Source organism: Lissotriton helveticus, chromosome 1_1 (assembly GCF_964261635.1).
Source record: "Lissotriton helveticus chromosome 1_1, aLisHel1.1, whole genome shotgun sequence".
In the NCBI taxonomy this organism is placed as follows: domain Eukaryota; kingdom Metazoa; phylum Chordata; class Amphibia; order Caudata; family Salamandridae; genus Lissotriton; species Lissotriton helveticus.
The window spans coordinates 1,735,060,131-1,735,079,879 of record NC_136057.1 but is presented as its reverse complement, the minus strand read 5'-3'; the positions used below and the strand labels follow the sequence as shown (position 1 = coordinate 1,735,079,879).

Here is a 19,749-nt window from a genome sequence, read left to right as displayed (position 1 = left end):
CTTGTTTACGAAAAAAACAGCGAGAAATACCCTGTTGCGCTATACAAGCCATCACCCTCAGGCGTTGAAAGATGGGTTGCCATTTGGGCAGTTCCTCCGTTTACGGCGGAACTGTTCATACAAAGATGATTACTTTTGCGAAGCCCGCAAATTAAAGGAGAAACTGCAAGCGCGGGGTTATCCTTCAAGACTTCTAAGAAAATCGATGAAGAGGGCTTGGTACAATGACCGTGAGGCGCTGTTGACTGTCAACAAATGCCAAAACAAAACCAATATTGTCTGTGTATCAACATTTGGCACGCATTCAAATGCAATCAAGAAAATTGTTTCTAGACATTGGAATCTGCTTCACACCTTACCTGAACTGGCACAAAAACCATTATTTTCATTTAAACGTGGCACAAATCTGCAGGATAGGCTTATCCATGCATACGATAACACTCCACAAGATAATATCGTTGAGAACATGAGGCAACTAGCTCCGCTAACAGGTCATTATAAATGCAACAATTGTGTGGCTTGTGCCACCACCAAGACCATGAAAACATGTACGATTAATGGTGTGAAGTTCACAGCCAAGAATTTCTCTAACTGCAATACCACAAATGTGGTGTATTGCATTCAATGCCCCTGCCTACTCCATTACCTGGGCAAAACCATACAACCCATTAAAAAGCGCGTTCTGCAACATCAGTCGCGAATTCGCTGCAAGAAAGAGAATGCCCCCTTGGTTGAACACTACCTTCAATTTGGCCACAAAGAGACTGACATGGTCTGGTGGGTGCTTGAAGTTATTCGACCAAGCACACGACAAAACAATGTCGATAGAATTCTCTCACTAAGAGAAGGCAAATTAATCTGCCTAACAGACACAGTTAGAAGGGGCCTTAATTCTGCAACTGAATGGCATGCTTTGGCATGCCTCTCCTAGGTAGGAGTTCTGTTCTCTATCTCTATAAATGTTGATCTCTGCAATCTGTTCTAGGTCCGAAGCTGACATTATGAAAGCCCATTCAATATGACTTGTCCGTATTAGATGTTAAATCTCTCTAATATTCTGCTATTTCATTATTAGGTGCTTGATATTTGTTTTGAAAAAAATGTGGATGCTTCACCAACGTACGACTCACTATTTTGAAGACTTTCTAACTGTGTTTAAAATTGGGTATTCCCTATTCACGAAATAGACCACTTCCCCCTTAAAATATTGCTTAATTCATTATAAGGGCTCTCTGTATTTCCATCAAGGCACCCTTGTTTTAAATTAACACTCTATACCCCGAATTAATGGCAACCATGCCCGATTAAACACAGGCTTTTGCCGCCGTTCGTATTTCGTTTTTTGACCCTTCAAAGATGGCGACGGAATACTTGCGCAGAGAGATAGGCATGTAGTCCTCTCTCGCGCTCCAAACAGCGCTTTAAATTGTATGACGGCAGATCACTGACTACTTCGCCAGAAGCAGCGCTGCCGGTCAGACTGATCCCGACCCGTTGGATTTGTTTAGGTAAGCGAAATGCGCTGCATTTTCTCCCCAGTACAGCGTTGTTTAACTTAGCTCGTTACTCTCACGCTGACTGCCCGCCTTTTCTTTTCCTTATCGCCCATTACAGAAAATAATCGATTGAAGCGCCCCGAGGTCCCAGTCCATGATATTGCTGCTGTGACTAAGGTAGTTACTCCTTTTCAGCGCTATATCATTAGCTTCAGTATGCTTTCATAAATGTGTTCGGTAGTTTACTGATTTTTCATTTTTCTAGATTAAATCAGTTTTCTTGATACATCTATTTTTTGAAAATCACGAGGACTTCGCACTCAAAGCCCATATTGCCATTATCAGAGGTCTGTCGCAACTTCTTTGATTTGAAGCTAAATGAGTGCGGTATAAATACTTTTCAACATATTGACGGACCTGTCCATCTTTTTCAGTGCTTTTATTGTTTAGTTACAACTATACATCTCCTGTGAAGGTCCACCTTGTCCCCTGTTATCAATTTGAGGCTTGGTTCTACTTTACCCCCAGGTACTGTATACCTGATGTGCACTTAGATTAACAATATTTCTAACCTCGCTGGCACTAAGTAGAAATTCTTTCGGTTTATTTAGGTATCACTTCTGGTTATTCGAATTCCCCTGCGATTACTTCCACCCTGGCAACTGTCTCTCCCCCGGTACGTTTGTCAAGCATCCGTATCTAATATGTTTAAAGTAGTTGTGCTACACATTTGGAAGTGTAGTGACCTTTTCAGGCTTGCTGGATTTTAAATTATTTTTCACGATGCCTAGAATTCGATTAACGTTAGTGCATGAATCAAGTGATGTCACTTTGCCGAATATTTGTCAAACTAGCGTTTTTTCTGTACTAAAAATCTCTCCTACTGGTCATGTTATCAGTTGTCTTTGTTTAAACGAACTCTGACCAATTCAGTTCCTGCATAAGTACTGTCCAAACTGGAATCCTTAATCTTTTCTCAAATGTTATGAAATGTTAGCAAATTGTGTTTGGTTTTAAATTAAATAACGCAAAAGGTTTGTTATCTGTAAGTCCCAATGATTTTTGTATGTTCAATATCAGTAGTATATGTAGTTATGTAGTTAGGTTTGTCACTTGGGTGTATTAACTTTTCTGAATAATGATAAATATGTAATTGTAAACATTTATGTTTCAGATTACATTACAGCTCTAGCAGTGTAGAATTGACATCAGTCCTGAGGATGGTCTCGATAACTTTGATTTAGGAGACCGAAACGTCGACATTTCATCTTATCCCTGCAGTGTTTGAGTCATTTTGTGTTGGGATAGATGTTTTTTAGGTTTTGCTGTGCCACTTATTAGTTGTTCAATATTTGTGTACCTGCATTTCCTTCCCTGCTCTTTTGAATTATTGCTGATTGAAGAATCTTTTGATAAAATTTATTTTTTATATACACCTTTGTGTTTTGTTGTTTATATGTTGTGTATGTATTAAGATTTGTTAAATGTGATTTGCCAATTTACTCTTTGTTTTAACTACACATGAGGACAATTGATTTTTCCTCCCAATTTAAGTTTTATTAATAAATAAGTTCTAAATGTAATCACATCCCTTGAAGGCAACTTTACCCCTCCATTTAATCACCCAAGCCCTCAAGGGTCTATTTGGGTTGCTCACTGTTTGTTGATCATTATCCATGTTAGGTCCTTAAAAATTGCCTCAGACCCTATCTAAATCTGAGTGTTTTTCCATACCATAACTGCTCCAATTCTGTTACGGGGTTTTTTACTTTTGCAACGTTGGAAGGGAGGGCTCTCTGCACTGATCTCAATCCTTCTTAGATAAACAAAGATTTACACATTATTGAATTTAAAAAAATTATGACAATGCTAAGGACAATGTGTCAAAAACTGTAATGGAAATGTGAATGATTTCAAGACAAGCAAAGTTATGTTACCTGTGGGTCTTTGTTAAGATCAAATTACTTTTTCTTGTTAATAAAGGAGTGTTGGACCCGGCCCCACGGCGTGGTCCTAACCCTCCCCGCATGGCGGGCCCAGGACGACAACGGCCCTCCATCAGACCCCGGGCGACCCTTGGCCCGACCTTACACGAACTACCAACGAGAGCAACCCCCCTGACACACCATCGCTCTCCTCCCCTGGAACATGGCGGACCCAGCACATCCCCAACCCTACCGGCCCGACTCCATCCTGGGCCCATCACGTTATGAGAACGAGGCCTCGTCCGACTCCATCTTGGACCACCACGTCCCGAGCACGTGGCCTCGGCCCCGGCCAAGGCCCCAGCGAAGCCCCGACATCGAGGCACCAAGATCCCCCCGAGTGGTAGAGTGGCCACTCAACAGATCCTAGAGGAGGGAAGTTTCGATGGCCCTCCAGTCGTCCCCGGACGCCTGGTATCGATCGCCCTCCGGCCTCCCTGGGTGCTGGCTCCACCCCCCTGCTGGGTGTCTGGACACCATCATCCCGGCCCCTCTGACCCCCAGGCGAGAGGGTCCGGACATCAAGGGACCCCAGTCCTATATCTGGACCAGCCCCGGAGTAGGACGGCAGTTGTATCCTGGAGTTGAGAGCCCTGCTGACGCTGTCGCGGCTGACCCCGAGACAAACTCCTTTTCCCCTGAAACCTGCAACCATCCTTGGAGCCTGCTGGCGCTGCCGCGGTCCATCTTAGCTGAACCATCTTTGGAGCCTGCTGGCGCTGCCGCGGTCCATCTTAGCTGAACCATGTTTGGAGCCTGCTGGCGCTGCCGCGGTCCATCTTAGCTGAACCACCTTTGGAGCCTGCTGGCGCTGCCGCGGTCCATCCTATCTGAACCATCTTTGGAGCCTGCTGGCGCTGCCGCGGTCCATTTTAGTTGAACCATCTTTGGAGCCTGCTGGCGCTGCCGCGGTCCATCTTAGCTGAACCATCTGTGGAGCCTGCTGGCGCTGCCGCGGCCCATCCTCTCGGAACCCCCCGGCTCGAGGATTGAGAGCTGTGCGCAGGGTATCCCTTCCGTCCTCAGGACAAAGACTATCCCGCTACCCTGTCCCCTATTTACGAGACTTTTCAGATCCCTCGATCTGCCTGTACCTATCGCTGAAGACAAACAACCCTTTATTCTTGATAAAAGCCTAAAGAACTTATCCTCCTGTGTGGCGTCCATTTGTAGTGGTGTGATTACTCTGCTGTATGAACCTAGGAGGGGACCCTTACCCAGGAGGCCTCTCACTAACGCTCGGCTACTTCTCGACGGAGGGGTGGACCTAGGGGTGGTCAGTCAGACATCTTCTGCCTCCCCGGGACCGCCCTTCTAACAAGGAGAGTCACCATTTTGAAGAGTATATAAGGTTGAGTGGGGAACTCTTCTGCAAAGCTCACCAATAACACTTGATGGAGTCGGAATAGACTGCCTAAAGTTGATTAATGTTTGCTTAACAGAAAGCCTTTTCAGATATGTCAAACGTTAGAGAGAGTGTTCAAAATGGCCTTGACTTTTCTAAATTTGATTTATGTTCAGATTCTTGCTGACAATGTCCTTCTTTTGCAGCTGGCGTTACATTGTCTACTCCTGAGAGTTCAATGGGTGATACTGAGAATTCAATGGGTAATGCATCACGTGGCAACCTTTTGTCTACTAAATCTCTTGATGCTGCACCTGCTGATATGGAGTTCAAAGGTAATTCTGCTTGCTGCATTGTGAAGTGCCTTCTTCAATGGTCAACGACCTTTCAGCTATGGCAATGCTTGTTTCTTTTTGTTTAGGCACTCCATGAGAGTCCATGTGCTTTCCTCCCTTCGTCCATACTGCTCTCTCTCTCTCGTCTAAGTGCTTCTCTCCCCTCACCCACACTGATGTTGCTCTCTTTCATGCTTCTTTCCGGCACTCCACAGTGCTCTTTCTCCTGTGTTCTCCCCCATTCACCGTGTTGCTTCTCCCCTTCTGCTGTGTTTCTTCTTCCCTGCCTGCCATTTCGCTTTACTCATCCACCCCACCCCTCCTGAACCCACTCATCATTTACATGTTATTTTTAAAGTGCTTTGGAACTACATTTTAAAAGTGTGCTTTCATGCTATTTTTTTTTAAAACAACAGTTTTTATTAAGAACAAATGCAGGGCATATTTCAGACAAACATTGCATATTATTGCGACAATTGTACCTCATAATCAACAGCAGTACAGATTCATGCTATTATTTTTTTTTTATATACTTATCCATCTCGGATCTGTAAAAATAAAAGAGACATTTTGTTGGGGTGCACATGTGTGTTGAACGTGCCACGTTGTGTCTTTTTTTTAGGTCTCGTGGCGTTAACCGCGCGAAGAGCGGTCTCGCCAGAGACCTATTGTTAGCGACTGTGCTTTCCAGGAGACAAGACTGGCCACACGCATGTGAAAGAGTTGGAATTGAGTGGGCCACGCGCACACGAACGCGCGTTCCATTGAGCAGCTTATGGTTTCCTTCCAATGCGTGCTTAGCGAGACAGTGCTTTCACTTTGTTTATGTTTCGTTTTTACTGCTGTCCAGATGGCTCTGGGAGTGCGCGGTTCGAGCGACAGTGTTGCCAGCTTTCATTTTCTTTGCACACACGCAGAGACATACACATACGCACACACACTAGCGCACATACACGCATGCATACACACGAGCGCACAGAGACACACCCCCCGCCGCACACACACAAGAGCGCGCGCACACACACACACGAGTGCACACACACACACCAGCGCACAGAGACATCCCCCGCTCCCCCGCCGCCACCCCCCACTTCAACTAAGCCCCACTCAGCTCACTCCGGACTTCAGCTGCCACCGCGGGGCTCTCCCTCGGGCATCGGAGCCCCGCGTCACCACTGCTCCTCTGGCCGGGCACTCCGTGGGCGCGGGCTTCCAGCAGAAATGAAAGTCTCGCCCCATGGCAGGTTTCGGCAGTGCACGCGCACGTCTATTCCTGCTTCCGCTCATTCCACTCTCTCGCCCTGGGGTCGCATATCTGGTATGGGTTTTACCTTTTTGTTACAATAGCGATAGTTTTTTTGTTATTGCTATTTATGTAATGCGAATTTGTATAGCGCGAACTTTACCCGAAGGTGTTGCTCGTTATTACTGGTTTGGCCCCAGAACAGCCTGATAGGGGGACATCTTTTTCCGACTGCTGAACACTTTGTACGTTGTGGGCTGAACTCTCCTCACGACCCGTGAGATGCTTCCCGAGGGCTCCTGCTGCGGGGCAACAGGTGGAAGAGAGTCTGTGAGAGTGAAGCGGGGTCTGGCCTGTACTGCATGGATCCTCTCCCGAGCTTAGTCCCGAGCTTAGACTTAAACATGCAGCTGAGGCAGCAAAGTCTTTACATTGAGAAACTTCACTGCATTTATCCAGCCAGGTTGCCCCCAGTAAAAAGCAGGAAGCACCGTAACAGCTGTGAGCCCATGCCTAAGGTGCATCATCAGAGCTGTGTGAATAATAACAGCTGTGAGCCCGTGCCTAAGGTGCATCAGAGGTGTGTAAATAATAACTGCGTCAGCCCCATGCGTGAGTTGCATCATCAGAGCTGTGTGAATAGTAACAGCTGTGAGCCCGTGCCTAAGGTGCATCAGAGCTGTGTAAATAATAACTGCGTCAGCCCCGTGTGTGAGGTGCATCATCAGAGCTGTTTGAATAATAACAGCTGTGAGCCCGTGCCTAAGGTGCATCATCAGAGCTGTGTGAATGATAACTGCGTCGGCCCCGTGCGTGAGGTGCATCATCAGAGCTGTGTGAATAATAACAGCTGTGAGCCCGTGCCTAAGGTGCATCATAGCTGTGTAAATAATAAGTGCGTCAGCCTCGTGCGTGAGGTGCATCATCAGAGCTGTGTGAATAATAACAGCTGTGAGCCCGTGCCTAAGGTGCATCATCAGAGCTGTGTGAATAATAACTGCGTCAGCTCCGTGCATGAGGTGCATCATCAGAGCTGTGTGAATAATAGCTGTGAGCCCGTGCCGGAGGTGCATCATCAGAGCTGTGTGAATAACAACAGCTGTGAGCCCGTGCCTAAGGTGCATCAGAACTGTGTGATAACTGCGTCAGCCCCGTGCGTGAGGTGCATCATCAGAGCTGTGTGAATGTAAATGTAAATGTCATGGTACTTATAGAGCGCACTGTCACCAGACGGTCACCTTGCAGTGTCGCCTATTCGGCTTCCTGGCGCTGATACTCATACCGCTGTGGAACCCCTCCTGGCTTTCCCTGTGAAGTGTCCACTCCTGGGCACTCACAGGGTGAAGCCAGGCATCCTTAGCGCTGTTGGGGCCGGTGTGGAGGCTAAGCAAGCTATTGCCCAGAGTTGCAGCATGGGGCCCGTGATTAGAATAGGCACCGAGGCGATAATTAACAGGTCCGAGGAAATTGAGCCCAAGACCCAGCCGAGGCGGGAATCGATCCCTGACCAGAACTCTGCATCAGGGTCTGCCGCTCTAACCATTGAGCCACACTCCTCCGTGAATAATAACAGCTGTGAGCACGTGCCTAAGGTGCATCATCAGAGCTGTGTGAATAATAACTGCGTCAGCCCCGTGCGTGAGGTGCATCATCAGAGCTGTGTGAATAACAACTGTGAGCCCGTGCGTAAGGTGCATCATCAGAGCTGTGTGAATAATAACAGCTGTGAGCCCGTGCGTGAAGTGCACCATCAGAGCTGTGTGAATAATAACTGCGGCAGCCCCGTGCGTGAGGTGCATCATCCACATTGCTCAGGTCACCCAAATTCCTGCACTCTCTACCACACTGCTTTCAAAAACAGCATACTGTTGCACACACTCTCACTGCTCAACAATTCAAAGTTTGCTAAAAATGTTATGCACCGCATTGTCATACACAATGCCAATAACTCAAACTTTAATGCTGCGAGACCTATTGCATTGTAAATGCTTGTTTTAGCAATGCTGCAGAGTAGCCACAATGCTATACAGCATGGCTAAAGACATTGGCAAAGCAAAGCAAGATAGTTCAAATGTCTTAAGATTTCCCTGGTTGAATAACAACCGCGATACCAAGGCGGGAGCAATTGTGCTGGTGCTGCTAGGGTGACTGATGAGACCATGTCCCTAAAACTGCAATTAGAAAATCAGTGATCCGTGGAGGCAACAGGCTTATATTTCTCCCAGTTTTAATACCGGTCACATTGGCCACAAAGAGGGAGTTTCTGGTGTTCACCAAGAACATAGAAGGACTTGGAGTCCCCCCCATTGCTCATCGTTGATTGACTTGCCTCTCACTCTCTTTTGCCTGCTTCCTATTCGTATATTGTCATTCTTGTGATTTCCCCTCCAATGCCTTTTTGCCAGCTCTTTTGATTGGCTGGCTTCTATGATCCCGTTATGCGCTTTTCAAGCACTACCGCTTTCCCTTTGGTTACGCACTCTACAAGATTGCATGTCCAGCTATCTCCTTTTTAGGTCTCGCCTAAGCAGCGCGCAAGCGCTGCATAGGAGAGGACCTTTAGCAATCGCTCAGGACTTTTGCTTAAATTAGTGCATGTTTTGCATTGGTTTCAATTGCCACTGGGGCACGTTTGGCATTTCCCTTGAGGTAGCGAGCAGCGGCGCCATCTGTTACCAAGGTATACGCTGCGCGTCGCTGAACTCGCCTGCCGCAGTCACGGACACACCTTCCAGATTGCTAATATGCCTTCCCCAGTCCCTGCTCTCGGCCGCACTCCCCCACCCCTCCCACTTGTTTATTTCATGCCGTCACGGCCACGTCTTCCACATTGCCAATCTGTAATAAGCCTAGCAACCTCCGCACACTTTGTCTGACGTCACATGCTGTGCCAAGCTTCACAAGCTCGATAAGCATCCAGCTGCTCCATTCTGCTCAGGCAATGGATGGAATGCCAACTTTATGTCTTTGGCAACTTTTTCAGCCTTTCTCATACATTGGAGACAGAGAACTTCAGGGAGATGAGTCCAAGCAGGGAGAATGCTTTTAGCATGATGCCCTCACAGTGACTTAGAATGAACTGTCTCTTGGCTGGGCTTCCCCTGTAGAAGTCGCTGCTAGTGATGTTACATTATTATGGGTAGTATCAGAGCACAGTTCCATCACAGTGAACTCTGCTGCACAGCCCCATCTGCACTGTTGCCTCCCACAGCACCAAGAGATCTCCAGGAGGGATTCCCTGGAGCATGGCATACGTCTACCGGGTGATGCGTCCACTGTCCTTTTCACTGGGCACTCTGGACTGGTGTCCTCAGGTGTCACCACCGTGTCGTTAGTAACTTGAAGAAGCGAACCGTCCGCATCCCTGCGGAAGAAATTCCTCCTCAAACCTCTAGATGGCGATCTTCTCATGAGGTGTTATGCAATGCTTTTGGGAGGTTTCCTGCAATGCCTTAAGAAGTTGGCTTGATGCGTGCAGTGAAAGCTCAGCACGGATGGGCACAAGCTGTCCAAATGTGACGTCCTGCCGTGTGGTTAGCTGAGGCTCTTCATAGCAAGCACGAGTTTTCCTTAATGTTGGTAACGACCCCACCTGCCCATCACCTCACTGCAAACAGCCATGTGAGTTTTGTTTGCGAGTCCACCCTTCTCTCTAGTACAGGTTCAGGTGACTATTTCTGCGTTTTTCAGTGCCTCTAGGCCGTAGATAGCCTCATTCAAGACTGGGGAACGTGACATCTACACCAGGACGAGGCAGCAGGTGTGTCAGCCCCACACCCACAGGACACCTTACAGGTTGGGACGCGGTGCCATGAAAGGGACGTGAGGTAGAGCAGAGTGAAGAGGAAGCTGCAGATGACCCCTACACCTGTTATTAGTCACAGTTCTTTTGCTTGTGTTTATGTTTACTGGAAAGGATATGGAGTAACAGCCAGAGCTGCCCACTTTGGAGCTTGGGGAACAAGATTTGAGTCTCGGTTCAATATCCTGTGATCCTGGGCAAATCACCTAGGGCCAGATGTAGGAGCCCTAATACCGATCGGAAACGGCCGATTTGGGCCGTTTCCGACCGGTATTAGGGTTTTCAGATGTAGGGGATGCATTTACAGAATCGGTATTTTACCGATTCTGTATTTACCGATTCGGTAAAATTACCGAATCGGTAAATACAGACTCGGTAAAATACCGATTCTGTAAATGCAGATGTAGCTGGCACATGTCAGAGTGCCACAGGGCTTTAAGAATCGGTATTTTACCACCCAATCCAATTGGGTGGTAAAATACCAAATCCAGGTGTGCATGCACATGTGTGCATGCACACCTGTGCCATGTGACACACAGACATGCCCTTAGGGCATGTCTGTGTGCCACATGGCACACAAGCCTGTACTTGGGGTGCTAGAGGGTGTCAAAGTGACACCCCCTGCACCCTTGCTAAAATATTAAACAAGCATCGGCATAGCCAATAGGTCTCGCCTTTGGGACCTTATAAGTGTTTAGCCATGTAACAGTTAATGTTGTTGCACCAAGAATATTGTACTGGATAACTATACACTTATAAGGTCCCAAAGTGAAGACCTATTGGCTACGCTAATGCCTATTGTACTTCTCTCCTGTGTACTCTGTGTTGCTCTCCGTCACCCTGTGCTTTTCCCCACCTGCTTCATGGTGCGCTTTCCCCTGTTGCTTCTCCTCTCCACCCCCTTCCTATGTGTTGCTTCTGTCCCCCTGCATTCCATTTTGCTTCCAGACCCATGCCCTGCTTCTCTGCCACCTGCTGCTTCTCCTCCCCACCCAATGTGTTGCATTCCCTCATCCATGCCCTCCATGTGCCCCACCCACTCCCTCAGTTTTGGCCACAACCCTCAGAGTTGCTTGCCCTTGCCCTTGCCCTTGCTTCAAAAAAATTATTTCAACCATGGTTTTCGTGTGTGCTAAAAGCACTTGCAAATTTATATGGCTGGCAGTGTAAAAGGCTTTTTTTCTGAGAAGAATGACTAAAAACCATTGACAAAGTCTGTAGGTCTCAAAGGCTAGACCTATTTTCTTTGGCAATGCTTGTTTTAGTCTGGACTGACAGTGCAGTGGTGTGCCAGTGCTTTGTTACCACTCTGTTACAACATATACATATAGCGAGCTTCAGAATTTTAACATGTCCGACCTCATGCCATTGACAGTTTAATATAAATTTCCAATGCCTTGAAAGTGTGTCCAGTGCAATGCAGGAAAAACTAGTTTGCATTTTGGAAATTCCAGCCAGTTAGTGCATTCAATACTTTATCTCGCACACATGCATCCATGCATTTTTTTATAGATTTTTTTTTCACTGCAGCAGGCATTTTGTGTATGCACTTTTCAGAACTCGAGTGAGAGCGTGGCAATATTTTGGCTGCTTTATTGGTGTTTCTTTTTGCTTATCAGGATGACCTGACCCCAAGATGGCTGCCATGATGCTTTGAGAGATTAACAATAAAAGTTACGATCCATCTTGCTAGCGTTCAATCAGCCATCTTTGGGTTGGGCTGTCCCAGTCCTAAACAGAACAAGCATATGCAATTCAATAGGGCTCGCATTTGAGAGATGTAGAGCTATTGGCATTGTAAATGACAATGTCTTTTCTCTATGTGTTTTTGTTTGGAGTGGATTGGATGTAAGGTGTTTGGAGTGGATTTATGTGGGTTGAATTGGAGTTATGTGGTGTACTGTTGAAATTTGTGGCATGATGTGGAATTCTGTTGTGTAGATTGGATTATATGGTGTGTTACGTAATTGTAATGGTGGCCCTGCCTGCCTATTTTCTTTAGAGCAATTACTGTCTTATACCCCAACCTCATGCTGGGGTGGAAATACTCAATTTAGTGAAAAATTATTTGTTGTATTTACCATAGCAAGAAAATTCAAGAAGACAGAAGGGGAAATGCATTTATTAGAAAGTGAGGTTTTTCAGAAAAAGAAACAGGATCAGAAATTGGCACACTTATCTTCTAAACACCACGAAGATGTGTGGAGCAGGCACAAACTAGCAATAAGTGTCTGGATGCTTCGTGACCTTTTTAGTGCACGCTTAATCTTACTGGTGCATATCATAACAGACAGAAAGTGGGCCAAAACAGCGCTTACCGTTTCTGAGATCTCACTAAACTTAATTGGGATTGGATCTTCCTCATGTTGCAGCACAAATTTGGGCTCTGTATGTAATGTTAAAACGTGTCATTAATTATTAATATGTAAACTCACGCGTGAGTCGTGAAGATTGCCACTGCGGATAGCTGAAAAAACTTACATGTGATGGGTACTACCTGAGTGTTTTACTGGCAGCTTCAACCCAGTTCTGTAGAATGACCCAATCGAACCACAAAACAGCGCAGGTTAAAGAGTTCACTGTGCCAGAGAGGAAGCCGTTGTAAAATTGGAAAGGGAGTTTTGATTGGCACAGCTTATCTTTGGCGGCGCTGGCCGCTTACAGGCACTTTATTCCTCACATGGAGCCCACGAGGTGGATGCACATTAGCTCTCGGCGGCGCTGGCCGCATGCATGCGCTTCATTCTCTTCTGCTTTCCCCTCCCGGCCCGCGGTAGCCTCGGCAGTCCTCACGCGGGCGGCGGGGGGGTGTTGATGCTTCCCTCAGGCGGGGGAGCGCGTCACTCCAGTCACTCTTCCCTGGGCGGGGGCGCTCGAGGCAGGCCGCGGGTGGGCTCCGCCGGTTCTGCAGTGTGTTTCCTTGTTGGGGGTGCTACCGGCAGCCCGCGGGAGGGCTACGCTGGCCCGCTGATTGCCCGACCACGTTGCGAGGGGGGTCGGGAGGCGGGTAGCTACTCCGCTCCCTCCCCCTCGTTGTTCTTAGTGATTGCGGGTCCGGCCGCCCCTTCCCACGCCGTCTCTAGTCTCTATGCCCCGCCGCTCACACACGCGGCGGGGGCAGAGGACGACTCGGGCAGGCCGCGGGTGAGCTCCGCTGGTCCTGCTTATTGCTGGGCATTAGAGTTAATGTCTATAGCGGGTGGGCTCCGCTTTGGTGCAGTCTTCCGGGGGAGTCACCTCCCGCTCCCGGCTCACCTTCGGCCGGCGGGCCTGATGCTCTGTCGTGGTCGTGGCGGGTGGGCTCCGCCCGGCCCGTGCACCTCTCCGGTGGGGGTCTCTGCCTTGCGGCCGTCGCAGGTGGGCACTGGGCGGTCCGCTCCTCCCTGGTGGTGCTTGTTGGTGTCGGTCAACGCGGGTGGGCTCCGGTCGGCTTGCTGTGGGCCTCCCGGTCGCTGCTAGGCTCAGACGTGCCCACCGGCTTCTCGGCACGCTGCGCCGTGCTGCAGGGGATGCCCTTCAGGCGGGCAGCTCTCTTCCACTTTTTCTTCTTGTCGTGCTGTGGGTAGTGGCACGCATGGGCTGCACTACCGGCCTCGTCGCCAGTGTAAAATTGGAAAGGGCCCTAGGCCCGCATGTTGGAGAGCAGCAATAATGTGGACACGGACACCAGATAGGGGTAGTGGGAATGGCCACGAGCACGTGCGCTCGGCCCCTTTTATTGGCAGCGTCATGTGACACCATGACGTCTGTGGTGGGTGGGTGTAAAGTATATTACATCACTCCTGAACACTAGAACGTGTCCATGCTAGGACACTACAGCCGTGAGGAAAGCAGGGAGAGTCAGCTCAAATAGGGACTTCCTGAGGTCGTGTCAGCAAAGGTACTTCTCAATGTACCAAAACACTGAATGATGGGGGGAGAAACACAGCCTGAAGGAGGAAACATGTATAAATAATTTACAGACAATGTAAAAAGTGCCCTGAAAACAATATGCAACAACTTACGTTTTGAAGTTATCCAAGTGGGGCTGGTAAAGGTGGACTTGGGCCACAGCCACAATCCACAAGTCAGCATGAGGGAATATTTAATCACCGTCGTAGTAGGCCACACCAGCCCGAAAGGGCAGGAAGAGAACATGGCTCAAAACAGATCAGTGAAAAACGCTTCCAACCTAAAACAGGTGGCTCGCGTTTCATAATATAAAGATGTCATCTAGCGCGTAGCTAGAAAGTGTGATGGGGCTACTCTATCTTGGAAATTACAAAACCTGCTTAAATCAGTGTGCTTGCTTGAGGGAACACATTTAGACATGTCAACCAGTAATCACCTATGTCAGCTCTACATGTGATATAATTAAAAAAATATATCTTGTTCGCTCTATATAAAACTTTCAAAATAAAAAGTAAATAAATACTATTTTATTGCTTCAGCTGTACAAGGACGCTGAGGTGTTTCTTCTTTACATATAAGAAAGTAACAGAATCTGCAAATATAAAGACATTTCAAACTTTAAAAATCTTTTCACGGCAATTTAGCATACAGTAAAAGGCGACGGGTAAACATGGAATGGAATAGACGAAATAGGTAGTGTTAGAAAAGTAAAGTCTCAAAATTGTATAGAAAGGCAAAGAGTCAAAGCGTGAATTAGAAAAATAAGTCGGATAGCGGCAACGGTGAGCATGAAGTGTGACATGAAATACTGAAGTGCACGTCGATAAACTTCGAATGGGAGACACTCACAGGTGTGAGGGGGCGGCCTTAATTGGTCATTATACAAGACTGCAGGATGTTTTGTGTCAAGGGCTCTGCAGCAGCTCGCAGTGTTTACTCAGCCTCTTTGGCAGGTAGCCCCGCCCCTTCGCGGCCTGCAGGCTTGTTAATAGTCAAAGGGATTTGGAGCACCCTGCTGACACGTCACAGCTAAATTACCTCATGCATCATGGTTGATGTGGTTCAATGTAATAGCCTGGGTGCTGAAACATCGACTGTTCTTTGTAGAAGTGTGGCTCAATGGTTAGAGCGGCAGACCCTGATGCAGAGGTCTAGCCCGGGACCAGGGTTCAATTCCCCGCCTCGGCGGGTCTTGGGCTCAAAAGGCTCAAAAATTCCACGGACCTGATAATTCTCGCCTTGGGGCCTATTCCAATCATGGAGTCCCACTCTGCAACTCTGGGCAATAGCTTGCTTAATCTCCACAACGGCCCCCACAACGCTAAGGATGCCTGGCCTCCACCTTGGGGGTGCCCAGGAGTGGACACCTCACAGGGAAAGCCAGGATGGGTTCCACAGCGGTATTCGTACAAGCGCCTTGAGACCCTTGCGGGTGAGTAGTGCGCTATACAAGTATCAATTTACATTTTTCTTTAACATGGAAGGAAAGTAAGCACCAAACTGCGTGACACGCCAGCCAGGTATGGGAGGGAACACATGGTGAGAAATACTGCCTTTCAGCGGGAATTGGTATAGTCCAAAGCTCTGTTTTTAATATAAAACCAGGGCATTTGGTGGTCATATCACTGAAAATAAGAGATTTGAAAAATATATATTGTGTATGGGTGCTCGTGGAAGAGAATATCTATGGACTGGAATCTTAGAGAATGCTAAAGTGATTCTGATATTTTACTAACCTCTGCTGGTCGTTTTCTATCAAGAAAGTTAAATAGAGGCAGTTGCCAAAACAATAAAAATACAGAAAGTACCTCAGCAGAAAGCAATTCTGGTATTTTACTGGCCTCTGCTGGTCGTGTTCTATAAAGACAGTTAAATAGAGGCAGTTCAATAGAAAAAAAAAGTCCCTAATGGAAAGCAGACAAGTCCTAGGGCTGATCGCCAGAGACCACAAAGTACATACACCTATAAGTATATACTAAAGTACATACTAAAGTATATACAAGAGGTCTCGAATGCTAGACCTAAAAAAGAAGTGGGGGAACTCTACAAGTTAGGTAGCATCACAGGAAGTGACATCACGGTACGTGGCATTGCAGGAAGTGACATCACAGGAAGTGACATCACGACGCAAACCTAAGGATTGACAAACTAACTCTGCTGCCAGCCTATCCCACCAGGCGTTATATTGCATGTGCAGCATATTTCCATGTACATGGGATCGCTTGAGCTGCCTGGTGGTTGACACATTTGATGGAAAGATCTGTTTTTGTCTAGTCCTAGTTTTGACTCAAAGTAGCATACATGGTTAATGTGCCTCCTGCAAAGCACATCATGTAACATGCAGATGGCAGATTTTATTTTATGTAGATAGGTACTTAGGGTACTGCTTTGAACACAGAGACCCTTTTGTTACATGCAGTTGCATTGTAATCCTTCTAGTATAGCTGAGCAAGCTCTGAAGGATGATATGTAACTCCTACACCCAGTAACCCTCACTGTCTGATGTAACACATCCTGTACAATTATTTACAAACTTGCGTGATTTATTGACAATATAATATGTATGTTTGCTGTAAAGTAATCTGGCACCCTACATTGGGATGAGCAGCACTGTAAAACAAATAAAAAATACTAGTATTTAAATTGTTATTTTGCACTGGGCCAAAGTAAAGCATCTGACATTCTTATAGTGCATGAATATCTATTATATATGGGAGTTCCGAACAAAGTCAAAATCGTGCCTCTCTTATGTGCCTTTGAAGTGTTAACAAGCAGCTTCTTTTGTGTACCTTCCTCTGCATTTACATCTAGGTGTGAGACTACAGGCAGCCCCCAGCCTGGTTACTCAGACAAAGAAGGCCAAATGGGCCCTTAAGTTTGGCCTTTGTTATGGCCCAGCTGGAGTCTCAAATAACATAACCCCCCTCCCCATCTGCACGTTGCTCCTTGAAAGGAAAGCAGATAACGAGCAGGAGCTGCTGAATGAATCCCGGTGTCTCAAACTTACACCAGGACGAGTTCAGCATATTTTAGAGTGGGGCTCAACATCTTGGCAGGGTGGACCGGGTGGACGGAGTCCACCCTGTGAAAAGCGCGGGTGGACGCAGACCCGCGTGTACCTCAAACTCGAGCCCAGCACATACACATACACAGGCGGGTGCACAAACACGCAAGGAAACATGCACACAAATTCGAACTCGAAGCTCAAACATATGCAGACAAACACACGCACACACAAATGTATCATGCAAAGACACAATGAGGCCAGAAAGGCTTGGAAGGCAGGGCCCGATGGCACGGGGAGCAGAACCAAGCACAGCACCAGTCGCCTGAAGGAGGAATAAAAATAAAACACAAGTGGGGCAAAGGCATTGTAAATGTGACCGAGATAACAGAATGATTCACAGTTCTGTTTACAGAAACAGTGTTGCAGGGAAGCCAAGCTCAGAGCAAGAATGCTCCGCAAATGAAAAGGGAAGCTTCACCAAACATGAGCAGGAAACCAAGAACAAAAGTCCTCCCAAGATCAGCTAAACATGACAAAGCATAATGATACCTTAATTAATCCCAGCTCCTGGGAGAAACTAAAGAGAGAAGGAGAGACAAAGAGGCAGGACTGACCACGAGCACATAAGGATTTTCAACTACATACCTGCGCCGCCGCAAATGAGTTTTTGATTGGTTCAGATGCTCCGTTCATTACCACCCCCTTTTGTACCGCTTTTGGCTGCCATAAGTGTGGCAGAGTATGCTCAGACGTGAGTCCCTTGCTCACTTTGCCACTGGATTCAAGCAAGCCGGGCTGAAGATGGCTGTAATGCCAGAAACCGGTCCTCGGAAGCTTGTTTCCGGTCCAGGGAAGGCATGGCTTGGCAGTTCGGGCTGGACTGTTCCCATGAGGCACAGGGTCAGACTGATTTGCATATAGCCATGTCTGAACTGGGGTGGCAGAGTGGGCTAAAGAACGGTGATGGATTAAACCCAGATCTTTTGACTGGGTGTGAGTGTTTGATTGGTTCAGATGCTCCGTCCATTACCACCCCCTTTTGTACCGCAAATTCCACCGCGACGCGGGGGCCTAGGGGGTGAGCGCGGCACTTCCGTGCTCATTACGGAACCACACCGTCATAAGTCATGGGCGGCGTGTGCTCATGACGGCGTGGTTCCGTCATGACCACGCCCGCTCATTAATTCGACCGCACAGGCTCGGAATTAGTGCTTCGTGGGCGGAGCGGCAGCAGCATGACGGAACCACGCCGTCATGAGCACATGCTGCCCGAAGGCGTGGTTCCGTCATAAGCACGCAAGGGGTTAAAGGACATGGAAATAAACAAATCAAAAGTAGGAGATGGCTTTATGCCCACAAGAGAAGTGTACTAAGGTATATAAGAGGATGTATGCTTACGCTCAACTTGAAAAGTAAACAGCTGCCCTTTACCTGTTCCCTAGCAGCATCCAGGCACCCAGTGGACTTTGTTCAGTACTCTTCTCCTTTTGCTTCCAACCATACTATGCATCCTATTTAAAATATTACACTTCTTATGTTCATAATTAGGAAGCGTTCCCAAGTCAGCTTGTATATTTCAATCAATCAGGGGTTCTTAAGCGTGCTACTCACTTCAAGATGCTTGGGGGTGCGGGGGGGTTGGGGGTCACAGATCTGTTAGCCAAAGAGCCAGGTCTTGAGAGCCTTCCTGAAGGTGTTCAGAGTGGGGCCGAGTCTGATGTCTGCCGGCAGCTCGTTCCGTGTATTTGCCGCAATGTGAGTGAAGGCTCTTCCACCTGCTCTATCTCTGCGGATGCGCGGGGTTTTGGCCAATGTGAGGTTGGAAGATTTCTTTTGGGTATGTGGAAGTTGATTCTGTCGTTGAGGCATTTGGGTCCGGTGTTGTGTAGGCATTTGTGTGAAAAGAAAACGCTGATCTTTGCAGGCAAGCGTTCGCTTCGACGATTGATCAAAGACTTTGAAGCTCCCTGCCACAATATTATTCTGATTATTCTCTATCGAACATTAATTACCATCAGCATTTTTTGACCAATAAAAATATCTAAACAACGCTGACTACAACGGCGTTTACAGATTTTGCAGCCAAACCACTGCGATACTACCAGGCGCCGAATGTCCATTGGGGCGTGGGGGCGTAGCCCCCCGCCTGCAGCTCCCTCTGCATCTTTGAACTTGAGTAAATTGAGCAGGTTACTCAAGTTCAAAGACGCCGAGGGAAAACTGACAATCATGTCAGTCAGCATGACTTCGGACCGCCCACCCCTTCAGAGTCTGAATGGGTGGGCGATCTGGCGTCATGTTGACTGACATGATTGTCACTAGGGGCAGCAGGCAGCAACACAAGTCCGCACTCATGCACACTTGTGTTTTCATTTAATTGCGCATGCCCATTAGGAGCCCCTCGGTCTCCTAATGGGCGTGCTGCGGGCGAAGAGAAACCTGTGCCCCAAGTCAATCCTGGCACTGCTGGCAGCACCAGGATTGGCTGAGAGATACTGCCAGTCAACTCCAAAGGGCCGTTAGTGAAGGCGCCAAGACAGGGGAGCAGCAGAGGTGGCACAGACCGGCTGTTAGATAAGTTTAAAGATTTCCTTTTCATAATGAATTCCTTCGGGCCTCGCACATACCCCCGCGCGATGAACCCC

The 19,749-nt window shown here is 47.6% G+C and overlaps 1 protein-coding gene across 5 annotated transcripts in view; it reads left to right on the top strand.

Annotated features, from left to right (window-relative positions):
- Nucleotides 1-19,749, top strand: part of LOC144833854 (intercellular adhesion molecule 1-like) — a 499,750-nt gene that overhangs the window by 97,211 nt on the left and 382,790 nt on the right. For all 5 annotated transcript variants that reach the window (XM_078689198.1, XM_078689194.1, XM_078689195.1 and 2 more), the window contains exon 2: nt 5,033-5,161. In XM_078689198.1, coding sequence (XP_078545324.1) covers nt 5,033-5,161 — 129 coding nt within the window. The remainder of the gene's footprint in view (nt 1-5,032; nt 5,162-19,749) is intronic.